Here is a 15,604-nt window from a genome sequence, read left to right as displayed (position 1 = left end):
TATGGAGAAAAAATATATTCAGTAAATTGGCTACTTTTTGTATCAATACAAATTTGCTTTCCTACATTTCAAAAGAATAATATGAAGCAATTAACTATCAAATTGAAAATTTGGTTTAAAAAACAGGAAAGAAGCCATATTTAGATAATAATAAATATAAAATATAAACAAAACTTACTTTATTTCAGCCAAGCCATATAAGGAGAATTTGCCACTAGATTCAAAGTCATAATCATGTAATGATATGTCTGTTTCCAGTTTGTCTACTTTTAGACGTAATCTATTGCCACATGTGTCCACAATCATTTTATATTCCAGTGATGTAGCTAGCTGAGGCACATCAACACAGCAACGTACCCCATTACAGTCTGTTGGGATACTACACACAATGGTATCAGCTGATGTAAATGTATTGTGTGCAATTGTTGTAACACATTCTGAATAACAAAAATATGAAATGTTGTTTTGTTTACATTTGTCAATACATGTTAATTTATTTTTTATAGTAAAGGAGAAACAAATCATTTTGTCAACCATCTGACAGGTATGCATATTTATTATTCTACACAACACACAATAAATGTGTTTATCAATACAATTTATTTACACTTTCAAGTTTAGTGACAGAATAAAATTGAGAATGGAAATGGTGAATAAGTCAAAGAGACAACAATCCTTCTAAAGAGCAGATAACAGCCCAGGGCCTACAATAGGTCTTCAACACAGTGAGAAAATCTCACATCTGTAGGTGGGCTTCAGAATTTATTTGCACCCCTCTCCCTTTCATTTCTTTTTTTAAACATATTTTCAGTACCTGTATATGTTATATTTAGTCTGTGACAGAAGTTTTACAAATAAATTATTAGAAATGAAATCAGAATACTAGTAATATAAGTTAAGAAACCTAATTCACAAGACTGATGATTTGCCTAAGTTCCAGCTTAGATGTGATTTTAAGCAAAACATGATCTTATAGTTGAATTATTTTCTTTTTCAATCTCATATAAACTGTGCACTAAATTTGAAACCATCAAATCTTTTGAAATCCATGAAAAATTTTAAAACACATCACAGTTTACTCATCTTCTAGGTAACAGTTAAAAAATTCAGTTACATTAAAAGTTTTTTAATAAGAAAAGGTGGTATGATTGCTAGAGGTGGAGAATTTTGCAACCACATGTCACTATCTTGCCTTCAACAATGAATAAACCCCATACAGAATAGCAATCAATAAAAGGCTCTGAAAGGTCAAAATTTAAAGGAGACCACTAACGGCTTAATTTAGCATACTACATACCATTATTGAAGCCATTTGTTGCAGTTGAATTCATAAATGGAGTCATTACATTGTAACATTTGTCTTCAAGACTGAAGTAATTATTGACATCAAGATCATCTATCAGCTGTAGTCTGGCCCATTCTGGTAGGGGTGAAGTATTGTCTGGTAGACCAACTGAAGATAGCCATGAACTATAGGAAACTGTAATAAAATTGTTTTTGCCAATATTTTGTATTAAGGTTTTCAGCCAATATATAGCTATTGAAAAATTACGTCACTATCAGAAAAATATTATCAGAATGGAAATGGGGAATGTGTCAGACACAAAAAGTATATTTGATATTGTATTCTTAGAATAAGAAAAAAAAATCTTAAGCCTGATAATTCACATAAAAATAGATTTCTACAAAATTTATGAATAAACAGAAATGTATCCTACAAAAATAATAGAAAAGATAGATACATAAATTTTGATGAAAAAAAGAAAAAGAAAACAACAAGTTGAAAGAGACTCAGAAAAAAAACATGCAAAGTTTTGCACACTCACACTGAGAATTAATAAATCCTGTTGACCTATCACAAACTTGTTTTGCAAGTTCAAAGTCAGTGAAGACGGTTTCTTGTAAAGCACAGGCACCGCTGGCTTCATAACATGCCATCAGGTCCATATTCACTAAGTATTTGTTACTGGTCACAAGATTGTTCACTTTAAACCTACAATATTATGTACATAAGTTAGTTAGAATGGTTTCTTGTTAAGCACAGGCACCGCTGGCTTCATAACATGCCATCAGGTCCATATTCACTAAGTATTTGTTACTGGTCACAAGATTGTTCACTCTAAACCTACAATATCATGAAATGTTTTTTGCTGTAAATCTACAATATCCTATATATATAATATTATAGAAACAAACCCATACAATTGTTCACAACGTACTAATTTTTATGCGAAATTGAAATTTTTACATTTTTTTTTAACAGGAAGTTGTTGGGTGATGAATCTGAAACCAATTTTCAGAAATCCTTGTTTTGTACTTCCTGAGAAAAATGTTACAAAAATTTTCAACTTGGATGTCATGTTTAAAATGATGTAAGTGTTCAGTAAACAGGACGTTTTTGAGTGATGAATCTGAAATCTCATCACACAGTAGTATACCTCCACTTTTTAAAATAATTATTTGAAATGAAAAACTTAATTCATTTCTTTTTTCATGTAATTTATCATTTAAATATATAGTCATAATCAGCTTCAAAGTACGATCAAAGGGACTTGTCGTTTAATATTAAACACATTGTAAAGAGTATGTGCTGTTGAATTATTGTGAAAATAATTTTAAGATGAAGAACAGCAATAGAATTTCTAGGATGCTTAAATTTCTTAGAACAAAACTCAGAACCAAAGATAATACATACTAGATAATTTTTCGTATGTCAACCTGTAACACACTGTGTGAGCCAAAATTTGTTCCAATGGAAATATATTCTGGAAGGACTGTTTTCCACAGATGATTTCTATATAATTCTTAAAAAATTTACAATGCAGGAACACATTTCTTTATAAAATATATAAATTTTCTGTGATATAAATTCCAGTGGAACATATTTCCTATGGAATATTTATGTTCTGGCAGAACAAATATCATGCCAGAACAAATTTTTTGTACCTTTTAATCATATAATTGTCAGTGCTTTCATAACTATTTTACTTACCTAAGGCCATAAACTCCATTCAACTTGTACACTTCCTCTGTTCCTAAAAAAGTAATGTTGTTTGTTTAAAAAAAAATTTGAGGCTTTTTAAGTAGTAAACTCATATATTGAATACAATTAATTAGTTTTTCATTCTATGTGGCAATATCTTATAAATGTTGAGAAGAAGTAAGTACAAATTTTGAAAATATGGAATATTTATTCCTTTATTCAAAATAAAATCATCTAATTTTACATATGTCCTTAAAATAATTTTTTTTAATAATTTTCGATACTGAAGTTAACTCAGATTTTTTTTCTCTCCAATCTTTTAAAAGTTCACAAAGACATAATGAGTTCTATTGCTCAAGAAATATAGATGTTCTGACATGTAGTTGCTGAAAAAAGTTAGGAAAATTTCAAATATATGTGCATGACATTTTAAAGATATAATTTTTGGCAAATAGGAAGTAGACCATTGTAGAAACTGAAAACATGTTTCACAGTGTTGTTTACCAAGATAAAGCTTGAAAATAAACATCTAAAGGCTAAATGTAGTTGCAGAGGAAAATTAGACAGAAATATATAACTGTCAAACAAATATATGGACAGAGGTACACCAGTATACCTTCTTAGGAGCTGGTGACATAAAAACATTGAATAATTACCCCAGACATAGCCAGTCAAGGATATAGTTCTGGTCATTCTCTCAAGTGTCACAATCAGCTCTCCTTTACATGCATCTATCTGAACACTGGCCTCAATACTTCTACCTACTTCTGTTTCTTCAAAACAACATGTAACTTTTTCACAGGATATGTCAAAGCTACATGAAACAGTATTCATGAGTGCTGGCAAGCTACTTGTGGGAAGAACAGAACAAGCTAAAAAAAGACAAAGGCAATAAATTTTTACCATCATCATAGTTATCTTGTTTGAATTGCTTTACAATTTTCATTTTGGGGCCTGTTATAGCTGACTATGTGGTATGACTTTGCTTATTGCTTATTTGCCTTATGGTGACCTGTAGTTGTTAATTTCTGTGTCATTTGATCACTTTAGAAAAGTTGTCTAGAAAAGTTGTCTCATTTGCAATTATGCCACATCTTCTTTTTTATATATCATCATATGTATTACTGTAAAATAAGATTAACTGTCTGTATACTGGCCCCTTAATGTAATTTTCATATTTGTGATGTTGGGTTAATGTCTCAATGATGTATACCCAGCACAGGGATCGAATTTAAGCTTTTTTGTGTACTGGCCAGCCGGACCAATGGACTGAAAACTCTACTGGTCCGGCTCCAAATCTACTGGTCCTGCAAAAATGACATTAATTTGACAAACACTAATATAAATGACAGATGTTTAATTTTATTTTGATGCTTTCGTTTACATAAGTTAGACAAAGGAATAGTCTTTATTATGATTTTGATAAAGGCTTTGGTAATCTCAATGATTTTCAGGATCAAGGACAGAAAGATTTTTTGTGCTGTTCTGATTGCTCATGAGCAAGTACAGAATCCAATCTGAAATTTGACGATCCAGTTACGAAAATACATTTCCTATCTAGGTCTGTCACTGCAAATTTTTCACATATTGTACAGTTCATTAAATTCCGATCTACTATATAATGCAACCATTCACGATCTTTTTCCCATGATTTTTGGTATTTGCGTTTCCTTTTGTCACTTTCGTATACTTTATTTCGATCTTCCTTTTGATTTTCAGTTATCTTAATTTTTTTGTCCGGCAGTTTAACTCTTTCCAAAAATTTCCACATTTTATATTGTTGTGAAGGACGCTCACCCGAGACATTAATTAACTTGATCAATTGTAATACCCCCCAGTACCGTGTAATTGATTTCACAGGTAAATTGTTTTGTAAACAAACGGAGATTGCGATGCAATCAGTGATTTTTATTGACAAATTTACAAAATCTACTGGTCCGACGCAAATTTTACTAGTCCCGGACTACCGGACTAGTGCTAATTTCGACCCCTGACCCAGCATCTCCTTTTATACAGTCAACTTTGTATTAAGTGACCCTACTGTAAATTCTGATTCACTAACCTGAAGTCCATCCATTTACTGCAGATGAATATGTGTCACTGTTTCTGTCACATGGTGTGGCTAATAGGTAATAAGATATCAAAGCTTCCTTCAAAAACCGAGAGGCATCATGGCTTTCCAAGTTTCCAGAGATCTGATTATCAACTTTAAACTGTGTTAAAGAGATGTCTGAAAAAATATAAAAATAGGCACTAATAAATTGTGTAATGGCCTGAGAACACAGTTATTTCGTAGTGCATTTCTTTTAGACAAAAAATTCAAATTAAAAAAATCGCACCTGCTCTTTCTTAAAAAGATTTTTACAGTGTAGTGTACTACTAGTGAGACAAATAATATCAAAATTATAGAAACTTCTACCAGCTCTAACTCAAAATATTGACAACTCTATGTTAAGGGGGTGTAAAATTCAGTTTGACAGATTCAGACGTGATAAAATTTGACCTTTTTGAACTGGACCAAATCACTACTTAACATAAAGATTCAGCACCAAAATACTAATAACATGTAATTACATCCCCCTACTTATAAATTGGGAAAGTGTATCAAATTAAACATGCAAGTTATACACTGTTCATACTAGGGACTATATTCGTAGACAACGAAAACCAAAGGACGATAACTGTGCCCTTGGACCTAATGTACCCTCGTAATGTTTATTTTTGTGTTTGTATATTTCTTTCCTTGTTTGTGCAAACAAATGTGATTTTATTCACCTATTGCTGTCTGGATTATAATTTTTATCATAGATGTTAGAGTATCTTCATTATTATATTGTGTTCTTTTTAAAAATGTAAACTCATCATCACTGGGTGACAATTAAAAACCTGCTTATAAAGAAGATGTATCGAAAAATCGTCGAACCATAGTTGCCAACTGACATGATATTCACCTGTAATACAAGCTTTTTCAACGGTTTACATGTGAGGATTTTGTCACATTGCATGAACAGGTATTTTGCCACTTTCCATGCAATTACACGCTTTTTCTTTGTTTTTCTATTTTTTGGACATTAGTGATATTGCGATTCTCAAGTTTTTTTTATTATAAGATGATAAATACTAAACATTTCGACGTAATTGTTTGGTCGCCATTTTTTTTTCTCTCTATATTTATGACAAACAGCAAATTCCCTTATGGTAAGTAGTGATTAGTTTTTAAGTTTTTGTGACTTTCTTTCTTTCAAATTCACTTAGGGGAAATGCCCACAGAAAGAGGTCGCTTTCAGGACCTATACCGTCTCCTAAAGAGTCGATTGCTAAGCAAAAACAATGTGCACATACCTTGAAGATTCAAGATTTATATATTATATTTCATTATAATTTTGGAAGTTCCAGTTTGAATGATCGAGGAACGAGTAAAACAATGTGCAACCTATGTTGCAATCATAACAATACATGTGAGAGGAGAACTACAATGTAGCTATTTGGTTAAACATTTATCCTGTTTAATGGTATTCAAATTATAAAATATTTTTCAGTTTCAAATCTAGCCAACAGATTTCTACAGGCCATATGGGATTGAAATATCACAGAACTGTTGGATTAGTTCTCATAGTACCAGCTGTGTTCTGATGAACTACATAGTTTTGACCAGGCAATAGCAACATATACAGTTTGTTGGGAGCAATGGCAGAGATAACAGATGAAATTTTAGATAGCATAAAAAACTTTATAACCATGATGACACTCTTTCAAAGCTTGATAAAGCTATTCTGGACAGCCAAATATTAATTATGACTGTGAGAGAGCATTTAGAATTCTAAAGAAACAAGTGTAACTGTGAACTACTGCTCACTGATGATACCCCAGCCGCAAGTGGATAATGTTAATAGTGTAAAAATATGTAAGTGTTCTGTAAACAGGAAGTTGCTGAGTGATGAATCTGAAAACGCATCACACAGTATAGCTGACTTATATAAACCCTGAAACCAAATTTCAGAAATCCTGGCATTGTAGTTCCTGAGAAAAATGGAACGAAAATTTTCAACTTGGCCATCATGTGTAAAATGATAGTAGTGTTCGGTAAACAGGAAGTTGTCGAGTGATGAATCTGAAAACGCATCACACAGTATAGCTGACTCATATCAAGCCTGAAACCAAATTTCAAAATCCTGGTAGTGTAGTTCCTGAGAAAAATGTGACTAAAATATTCATGGGACAGACGAACTGACTGACAGACTAACGGACTGATGGACTGATGGACTGACGGAAGGACAGACAGAGGTAAAACAGTATACCCCCCTTTTTTTCAAAGCGGGGGTATAATTTAACACTGAAATCTGATCAGAACTTGACAATGATATATTGTGTGCCTTGTTATCAAGTCAATGTAACCAAACTGGCAGTTATTTTGAATATGTGCCTATATCTATTGGTGTTGCTTTAAAAGCATCAAAACAGACCACTGTTGAATACAATAAAAGTTTACAGTAAAATATTGTTTTTTATATTAACAAATTTGTATAACGTAAAATTATGAACATTGTTGACATGACATGATTTCTCATTGTCAGAGGTTGGCAAGTATGCTTCCAACTTGTATTTACTTTGCCTTTCAGACATATAAAGAATATTTGGAAATTATTGCTATGTTTGCAATGGGCATTTTACTGCAGAATTACCAGAACATGAACATTTCATTGTCCATTTAATTTAAAAGAACTGCTTCAGAAAGCAAGGGGCATAATCCATCTGACATCAAATAGACTGCTTCTTCCAATGAACAGAAGCTTTTTTTCTAGTCTATTATAACTTGTGTCTATAGTATAAAATTGATTTCTCAGTAACATGGTAACATCAGAGAAATAAAAACAAGAATGTGTCCCCAGTACACGAATGCCCCATCTGCACTATCATTTTCAATGTTCAGTGGACCGTGAAATTGGGGTAAAAACTCTAATTTGGCATTTAAATTAGAAAGATCATATTATAGGGAACATGTGTACTAAGTTTCTAGTTGATTGGACTTCAACTTCATCAAAAACTACCATGACCAAAAACTTTAACCTGAAGCGGGACAAAAGAACAGACAGACGGACGAACAGACCCACAAAACCAGAAAACATAATGCCCCTCTACTATCGTAGGTGGGGCATAAAAATCATTTCTTTAGCACATGCAAATTACAAACTGATATTTTTTTCTTACTAAACATTTTTCTCACTAAACATTGATGATTAAATATTTGTAATAGCCTTTTTCCTGAAAAGACTTACAAGTGACTGTTGATATGGAGTAGTATTAATGAAAGAGGTTTTCTTGATAATAAATTATATTTTCATGCTTCATGTGATATTTGTTGCACTGCACACACAATTAGTGTTCTGTGTACTTGACTTACTCGTATGAACAAATCCTGTGTCCCATGTGCATTGCTTTTTTGGTAGAAGGACATTTTCTGCAATCACATAATCTTGCTCACAAGCCTGGGCACTCTCCGTACATACAGAAACTTTCATATCTATTAGGTAGGCATTTTCTGACTCAATATCTAATACAGTAAACCTATAAAACAGAAAATGAATTAATTACTATAAAGGGAGTACAATAGTGAGCAATGGAAATTCTTTTTACTTAAACTATCAGTAGTTGGCCATTTATTTTTCTTTTAAATTAAGATCCCTGAAAACACTTAGAATGTTAAACTAGAGGCTCTAAAGAGCCTGTGTCGCTCACCTTGGTCTATGTGAATATTAAAGGGAGCAGATGGATTCATGACAAAATTGTGTTTTGGTGATGGTGATGTGTTTGTACATCTTACTTTACTGAACATTCTTGCTGCTTAAAATTATCTCTATCTATAATGAACTTGGCCCATTAGTTTCAGTGGAAAATGTTAGTAAAAATTTACAAATTTTATGAAAATTGTTAAAAATTGACTATAAAGAACAATAACTCCTAAGGGGGTCAATTGACCATTTCAGTCATGTTGACTTATTTGTAAATCTTACTTTGCTGAACATTATTGTTGTTTACAGTTTATCTCTATCAATAATAATATTCAAGATAATGACCAAAAACAGCAAAATTTCCTTAAAACTAACAATTCAGGGTCAGCAACCCAACAACGGGTTGTCCGATTCATCTAAAAATTTTAGAGCAGATAAATGTTGACCTGATAAACAATTTTACCTCGTGTCAGATTTGCTCTAAATGCTTTGGGTTTTGAGTTATAAGCCAAAAACTGCATTTTACCCCATGTTCTATTTTTAGCCATGGCGGCCATCTTGGTTTGATGGCCAGGTCACCGGACACATTTTTCAAACTACTAACCCAAAAGATGATTGTGGCCAAGTTTGGATTAATTTGGCCCAGTAGTTTCAGAGGAGAAGATTTTTGTAAAATATTACTAAGATTTACGAAAAATGGTTAAAAATTGACTATAAAGGGCAATAACTCCTAAAAGGGTCAACTGACCATTTCAGTCATGTTGACTTATTTGTAAATCTTACTTTGCTGAACATTATTGCTGTTTACTGTTTATCTCTATCTATAATAATATTCAAGATAATAACCAAAAACAGCAAAATTTCCTTAAAATTACTAATTCAGGGGCAGCAACCCAACAACGGGTTATCCGATTCATCTGAAAATTTCAGGGCAGATAGATCTTCACCTGTTTAACAATTCTACCCCTTGTCAGATTTGCTCTAAATGCTTTGGTTTTTGAGTTATAGGCCAAAAACTGCATTTTACCCCTATGTTCTATTTTTAGCCATGGCGGCCATCTTGGATGGTTGGCCGGGTCACCGGACACATTTTTTAAACTAAATACCCCAATGATGATTGTGGCCAAGTTTGGTTTAATTTGGCCCAGTAGTTGCAGAGGAGAAGATTTTTGTAAAAGTTAACGACGACGACGGAAGACGGACGCCGGACGCCGGACGCCAAGTGATGAGAAAAGCTCACTTGGCCTTTTAGGCCAGGTGAGCTAAAAAGATTAGAATATTGGTACTATGGTATTTGTTAACATCAAACTGTGTAGTTTCATACTGCAAAATCGTTATAAAAGTAGATGTGTCAAAGCGACACGAATGGCCCTGTCCCAAAAAGTTGAAAAATCTGCAATTTCACTATAAACACATGTGGACACAAACATGATGGTAGTCTCACATATCAAAAATCAGCTCAAAATCTGGAGGCGTATAGAAAAAAAATCTGTATAACTGTGATTTTCAATAATTTATCAAAGTCCAAAGCCCGTAATTTCAGCAAAAATTAGCGGAACGGAACAAAACTTAAACTTCACCTGTAACTCATCATGGTTAACTCACATACCAAAAATCAGCCCAATATCTGAAGGTGTGTAGAAAAAAAAAGTCTGTATAACTGTGATTTAAAAAAAATTCTTAAAGTCCAAAGCTTGTAATTTCGTCAAAAATTAGTGGAGCGGAATGAAACTTAAACTTGATCTGTAACTCATCATGCTTAACTAGCATACCAAAATTCAGCCCAATATCTGAAGGTGTTTAGAAAAAAAAGTCTGTATAACTGTGATTTTCAACAATTTCTGGACACATCTGGAAAAATGTCAATCTTGATTTTTAAGTTTCTATGAGTGATTTTAATCATATTCACTTACTGAACCTTGATTATTCCTCCTAAGGAGAAGTTCCTCTGTTCACCTAAAATAGAAGATGTTATAAAAGCAATGGTATTGTGTATGTAAAAAATATATGAATCTGATCTCAGATAAAAACCATTAATTGCTTACAAAATGCTCTCCTTTATTTGCCTTTATTATGTATGCTAGAAGTTGAACATGATCTAAAAATAGTGTCATTATGTAAGGATAGCATTAACTTATTTGAGAACTTTAGAAGTGGGTTGATATTTTGTAACTTGCCTGAATATTCAATTAAAAAAAAGAAAAAGTAAAGGCCTGTCATCTTACTTTTTGATTTTTAAATTCAATCAGTAAAATAAGTGCTGTTATCATACCTTGATTATGTAAAAACAGAGAATTATTTAGATTAAGATATTATTAAGAATTCTAGAAAATGGACAAGTTTAGACCATGGGATGTTACTCCAGTGTTGTCATTAGTTTTCTTCTGAAAAAAGGCCTTCCATTGGCCACATACATTATTGTGACCATGTATAAAATTAAGAATGGAAATGGGGAATATGTCAAAGAGACAACAACTCGACAATAGCACAGACAACATGGTTACATGTATGGTTACACCCCTGTATTCATGTATGTATGGTCACACCACTGTAAAAGTAAAATTTCTGTCTATTGTACAGATTTATCAGTATTTCAATGGTTGGTGTTTGCTTCAAGAACAGTGATAAATATTTCATGTATATCAAAGACGAAATTGAGACATGAAAATTGAGAAATAACTTACCAAATGTATAGTCTGCCATGGCCAATATGAATTGAAAGTTTTCAATTCCTACATTGATGACAAACTTGCATGGATCTAATTTGACAACCACATGGAAAGGTCTTTGAAGCTTGACAGAGTCAACACAGCACTCGATTTCTGTACACCTTGATGTCACATGACATGTTATATCCGTGTAACTGCTAGGTAGATCTGGTATGGTGGTATTCAGGCTACATTCTAAAAATAAATAAAACAAGATTATTACTGTAAAATTGAACAACATATTCCAAAATGAATTCTATTAGATACTTTTGACACTAATTAATATTGTATATATATACTTAAAAAAACAACAAAAAAACACCTTTGACTTTGTAGTACAACGTATACAAAATCAGAAGCATTTGTGATTTTTTTCTAACTTAGAGCAGAAGCGTACCAAAAATTCATGGAAGCAGTAATTTTTTGTTTTAATTGATAAGTTAATTTCTCCAAAACAGAGAAGGAAAATCCAAAGAACTAAGAATCAAATTGGTGAGGCCTTCTTTATCTAATATGTTTTGTATAAAAAATGAAAACAATAACTCTAGTCATAGTTTACCGTGATTTCGTTTTTCAAAAGTAATTTAAATAGATTGATGAACTTGCTTTACTTCTTCCTCAGACACTGACACTTACAAAAAATTAAAAAAAAATATACTAACAGGATGTAATAAAACATTCATTTGCACATCAGGTATATAAACATAAAACAATATTTTTTTTCAAATATTTTAGGAGCAATCAAATTCCTATAAGGGTTCACTATCGAAAGTTTAACAGGACAGGCCATTTATATCTTAAAATATTAATGACGACACCTACCATTACTCCATCCACCAGCAATAGATGAGTTAAACTTAGCACTAGTTCTACTGCATTGAAACAGACTGTCTTGTAAATAAGGAGATAGACCAGTTTGTTCGTACAATAAAAATTCTGCCCACATCGGTAACGGGTCACCTATGGTCAATCCTTGATCTCCTTGCCAAGTTTCAAATGAGAAATCTGTAAAAAAAAAAAAAAAATGCAGCAGATAAAAATTGTGCATTCTTATACCTATCAGACTTTGCTATTACTGTAACTATAGCTAGCTATATATATTTCAAGTTTAGTTTTACAATGCTAATGGGACAAAACTCTGTATTATCAAAATAAGTTATTGACCAAATATTGATAAGTTAAAAGAATTAAACCTTTAATAAGCAAGCACACATACCTCATACCCTTAATTAAATGGAGGAGCTTGATGTGACCTGAAAACAACTTTCAAACACAAATCACAGTCTATTATAACTAAATGTGACCTTGACCTTAAAAGTAATGTAAATATATTTAAATCAAAATTTATAGGAAGCACCTAATCTTGACTTACTTGGAATATGATAGTCAGTTTTCCATTCACATATATCTTTAGGTAATCTGGTATTGTCAAACACTGTAGTGACCATATAACACGGCTGTCCATCCTCGTAACAGTACGATATATTCATACTGACCAAATACATACTCTCTCCTGGTATATCTTCTATCATGTAGCTAGAAAATATAAACAAGATGTAAAATTTAAGTATCCATTAGATAAATGATATTAAAATGTCAATTTTTAAATTTTCTATAATATAAATAAAATATAAGCCTCAATCAAAAGAAGTCACACAACAAAACAAAGCTAAAAAAATGAAGCAAACTTTTTATCGAGTTTTGCAAAACTTATTTTACATGAAAAGAAGTCTTTGAGAGAACAAGTTTTCTATGTAGTGTTTTGTTGACAGTTGTTTGTCTTATTGCCTTTTCCGACCTATGAATTATAATTTGCCTGTGTCTTTTTGTTTGTTGCTAAAACAACATTTTCTTATGTGATGAAAAACATAAATCACAATACTCACTCAATCATAACAGATCCAACAAGTGAAAACTGTTTCTTGGTTCCTAAAATATATAAAATATCTACTGAAACTTCAATAAAATTTCACCATGTTCAGTAAATTGAAGGATTTTCTAATTCAAAGTTTACAATCATTTGCATTGATTGTGAAAAGTGTGTCTCTAAAATACTGTGAACAAACTGTGTCTGATAAATACTATGAACAAACATGACACAAAAAATTGTGTCTTTCACTGTTTTAGCCTAGGTTATCTTTAGCTATTCCTGTGGGAAATAATCCTTAGAATTTTGAAAATTTCAAAGTTTAGTGAACAGATAATTTATAATTAAATTCAACGTAAACAATTTAATACCAAATTTCAATAATTGTGCACAAAAAAGATTAATTAAAATTATCATTAAATCTGGGAACTGTTACACTTACTATAGTCAGCTTACACCCCCAGCTGTATAATATGTGAAGTATTGCCCTAATCAAATAACATTATTGAACCTACCATCCATGTAACCAATCAAAGAAACATTTCTATTGAAATGTTCAATTCCAAGATACAATATTTGTGTACAGGGGTCAATATGTAGGTACGTCCTGAATGACCTTGAGAGGAAGTCGATTTCAGTACAACATTCTACTGCAGTACAAGCTGATGTCAGGTGACATTTTGTGGAGTCGGTGATGTTGGGTAAAATGACAGTCTTTGTACAACCTGAAAAAATATTAGGTTTAATATCTGTTTTTATAATCATCCCTTCTAAATCTTACAGGAAGCATCAATGTGTGGAGTTTTGTCATGCTAAATAAATATCATATATATGCAGCTGTGCTCATTAGGTCTTAAGAATTCAATTTTGAAGACCTGGAGACGATAGATTGTAGAAGTAAGCCTCTTAAACAGTCTCCTTAATAATTCAGTCATTTAATTCATTTTTTGTTATTCAAGTTTGCTACAAAGTTACGCAACCAATAACAGAATAATCAATCTTTCTGCAATATTTATAGATTATCGTTGATCATCTCAAAAAGATTGATTTTCTCGCTTGTGCCGGTACGTCAAAATTGAGAAAAGCAATCAAGTTGAGATGACCAATGATAATCTGTTTATTGCTATTTTACCTATGACAATCATGTCAATTTCATTAGCAACGCCATGTGCCTCCTTAGTTTCTAGCAATAATTTCCATCTCAAGCAAGTAGCATGATATGAAAAATGATCACAAAAAAAGATCAAAGGAAAAATGCACAAAATAGCGATAACTGCATTTACTGTAAAAAGTAAAATCACAAAAATACCGAATTCTGAGGAAAATTCAAAAGCTCAAACACATTAAACGAATGGATAACAACTGTCATATTCCTGACTTGGTATGTACAGCCAATTTATTATGTAGAAAATGGTGGATTAAACCTGATTTTACAGCTAGATAAACCTCTCACTTGTATAACAGACAATAAACCAAATTATTTAGCAGATACTTTATTTTGCACAAAGTCCTTTATTCATGTAATTGTTTTACTCCCAAAAGTCATAAAAATAAATCTTGATATTTTCCTTAGAGGGAGAAGTTACTATTCCCTAAAGTATTTAAAAATCTTTACACTTTCAATATTTTCATGTGAAGGAGAAGTTATCTTTACCTGAAGTATTCAACACTGCGCGTGATGAGAATAAGTAAATGTGATCATTTGATATTACTTCTAGAATTAACCAAAATAACAAAAAAATGAAAAGTATAAACTGACCAAGATTCCATCCATCTGTATATTGAAGATCCCCTTGACCACATTGGTCAGTCTGTAAATAAGCAGCAATGTGAAGGTCATTGAGGAATGATGATGCTGCCCAGTCAGGCAGAACTTGTCCGTCTACTATTCCATTGTCAGCATACCACTGGGTCTTGGAGAAACCTGAAAATATTGGACAAAAAAATATTTATTATACAAATTGACTATAATTAGTTGAATTCTTTGGATTAGCATTTCACAGTTAAAACTCCTAACTGTGTTCCTACCTGGACCATCACTGTTGTCACTTAAACATATATCAATTATAAATTGTAATTGTGCATTCTTAAGGGGCTCACTTTAAACAAACCATATTTTTACACAGACTGAAATTAACAACATTAGCAGCAAATATTATAACTTCAAAAGCTCTTCATAAAAACAGATATTGAAACAAGAATGTGTCCCAAGTACATGGATGCCCCACTTGCACAATCATTTTCAACTTCACCAAAAACTACCTTGACCAAAAACTTTAACCTGAAGCGAGACGAACGGATGGACAAATGAACAAAC

General features: G+C 32.0%; 2 protein-coding genes across 2 annotated transcripts in view; both read right to left on the bottom strand.

The window, feature by feature from the left end:
• LOC139501282 (uncharacterized) overlaps window positions 1-12,950 on the bottom strand; it is a 98,899-nt gene extending 85,949 nt beyond the window's left edge. The window contains exons 1-11 of the mRNA XM_071290316.1: window positions 12,793-12,950; window positions 12,243-12,425; window positions 11,397-11,615; window positions 10,626-10,668; window positions 8,385-8,548; window positions 5,046-5,213; window positions 3,640-3,855; window positions 2,993-3,035; window positions 1,827-1,993; window positions 1,298-1,480; window positions 179-437 (exon numbers count right to left, since the gene is read on the bottom strand). Coding sequence (XP_071146417.1) covers window positions 179-437; window positions 1,298-1,480; window positions 1,827-1,993; window positions 2,993-3,035; window positions 3,640-3,855; window positions 5,046-5,213; window positions 8,385-8,548; window positions 10,626-10,668; window positions 11,397-11,615; window positions 12,243-12,425; window positions 12,793-12,925 — 1,778 coding nt within the window. The 5' untranslated portion in view covers window positions 12,926-12,950. The remainder of the gene's footprint in view (window positions 1-178; window positions 438-1,297; window positions 1,481-1,826; window positions 1,994-2,992; window positions 3,036-3,639; window positions 3,856-5,045; window positions 5,214-8,384; window positions 8,549-10,625; window positions 10,669-11,396; window positions 11,616-12,242; window positions 12,426-12,792) is intronic.
• Window positions 12,951-13,302: 352 nt separating this feature from the next.
• Window positions 13,303-15,604, bottom strand: part of LOC139500339 (uncharacterized) — a 52,220-nt gene continuing 49,918 nt past the window's right edge. The window contains exons 27-29 of the mRNA XM_071289080.1: window positions 15,047-15,211; window positions 13,803-14,012; window positions 13,303-13,349 (exon numbers count right to left, since the gene is read on the bottom strand). Coding sequence (XP_071145181.1) covers window positions 13,303-13,349; window positions 13,803-14,012; window positions 15,047-15,211 — 422 coding nt within the window. The remainder of the gene's footprint in view (window positions 13,350-13,802; window positions 14,013-15,046; window positions 15,212-15,604) is intronic.

The sequence above is a fragment of the Mytilus edulis genome, chromosome 13, assembly GCF_963676685.1.
Source record: "Mytilus edulis chromosome 13, xbMytEdul2.2, whole genome shotgun sequence".
NCBI lineage: Eukaryota > Metazoa > Mollusca > Bivalvia > Mytilida > Mytilidae > Mytilus > Mytilus edulis.
This window is presented reverse-complemented; position numbering and strand designations above follow the sequence as displayed.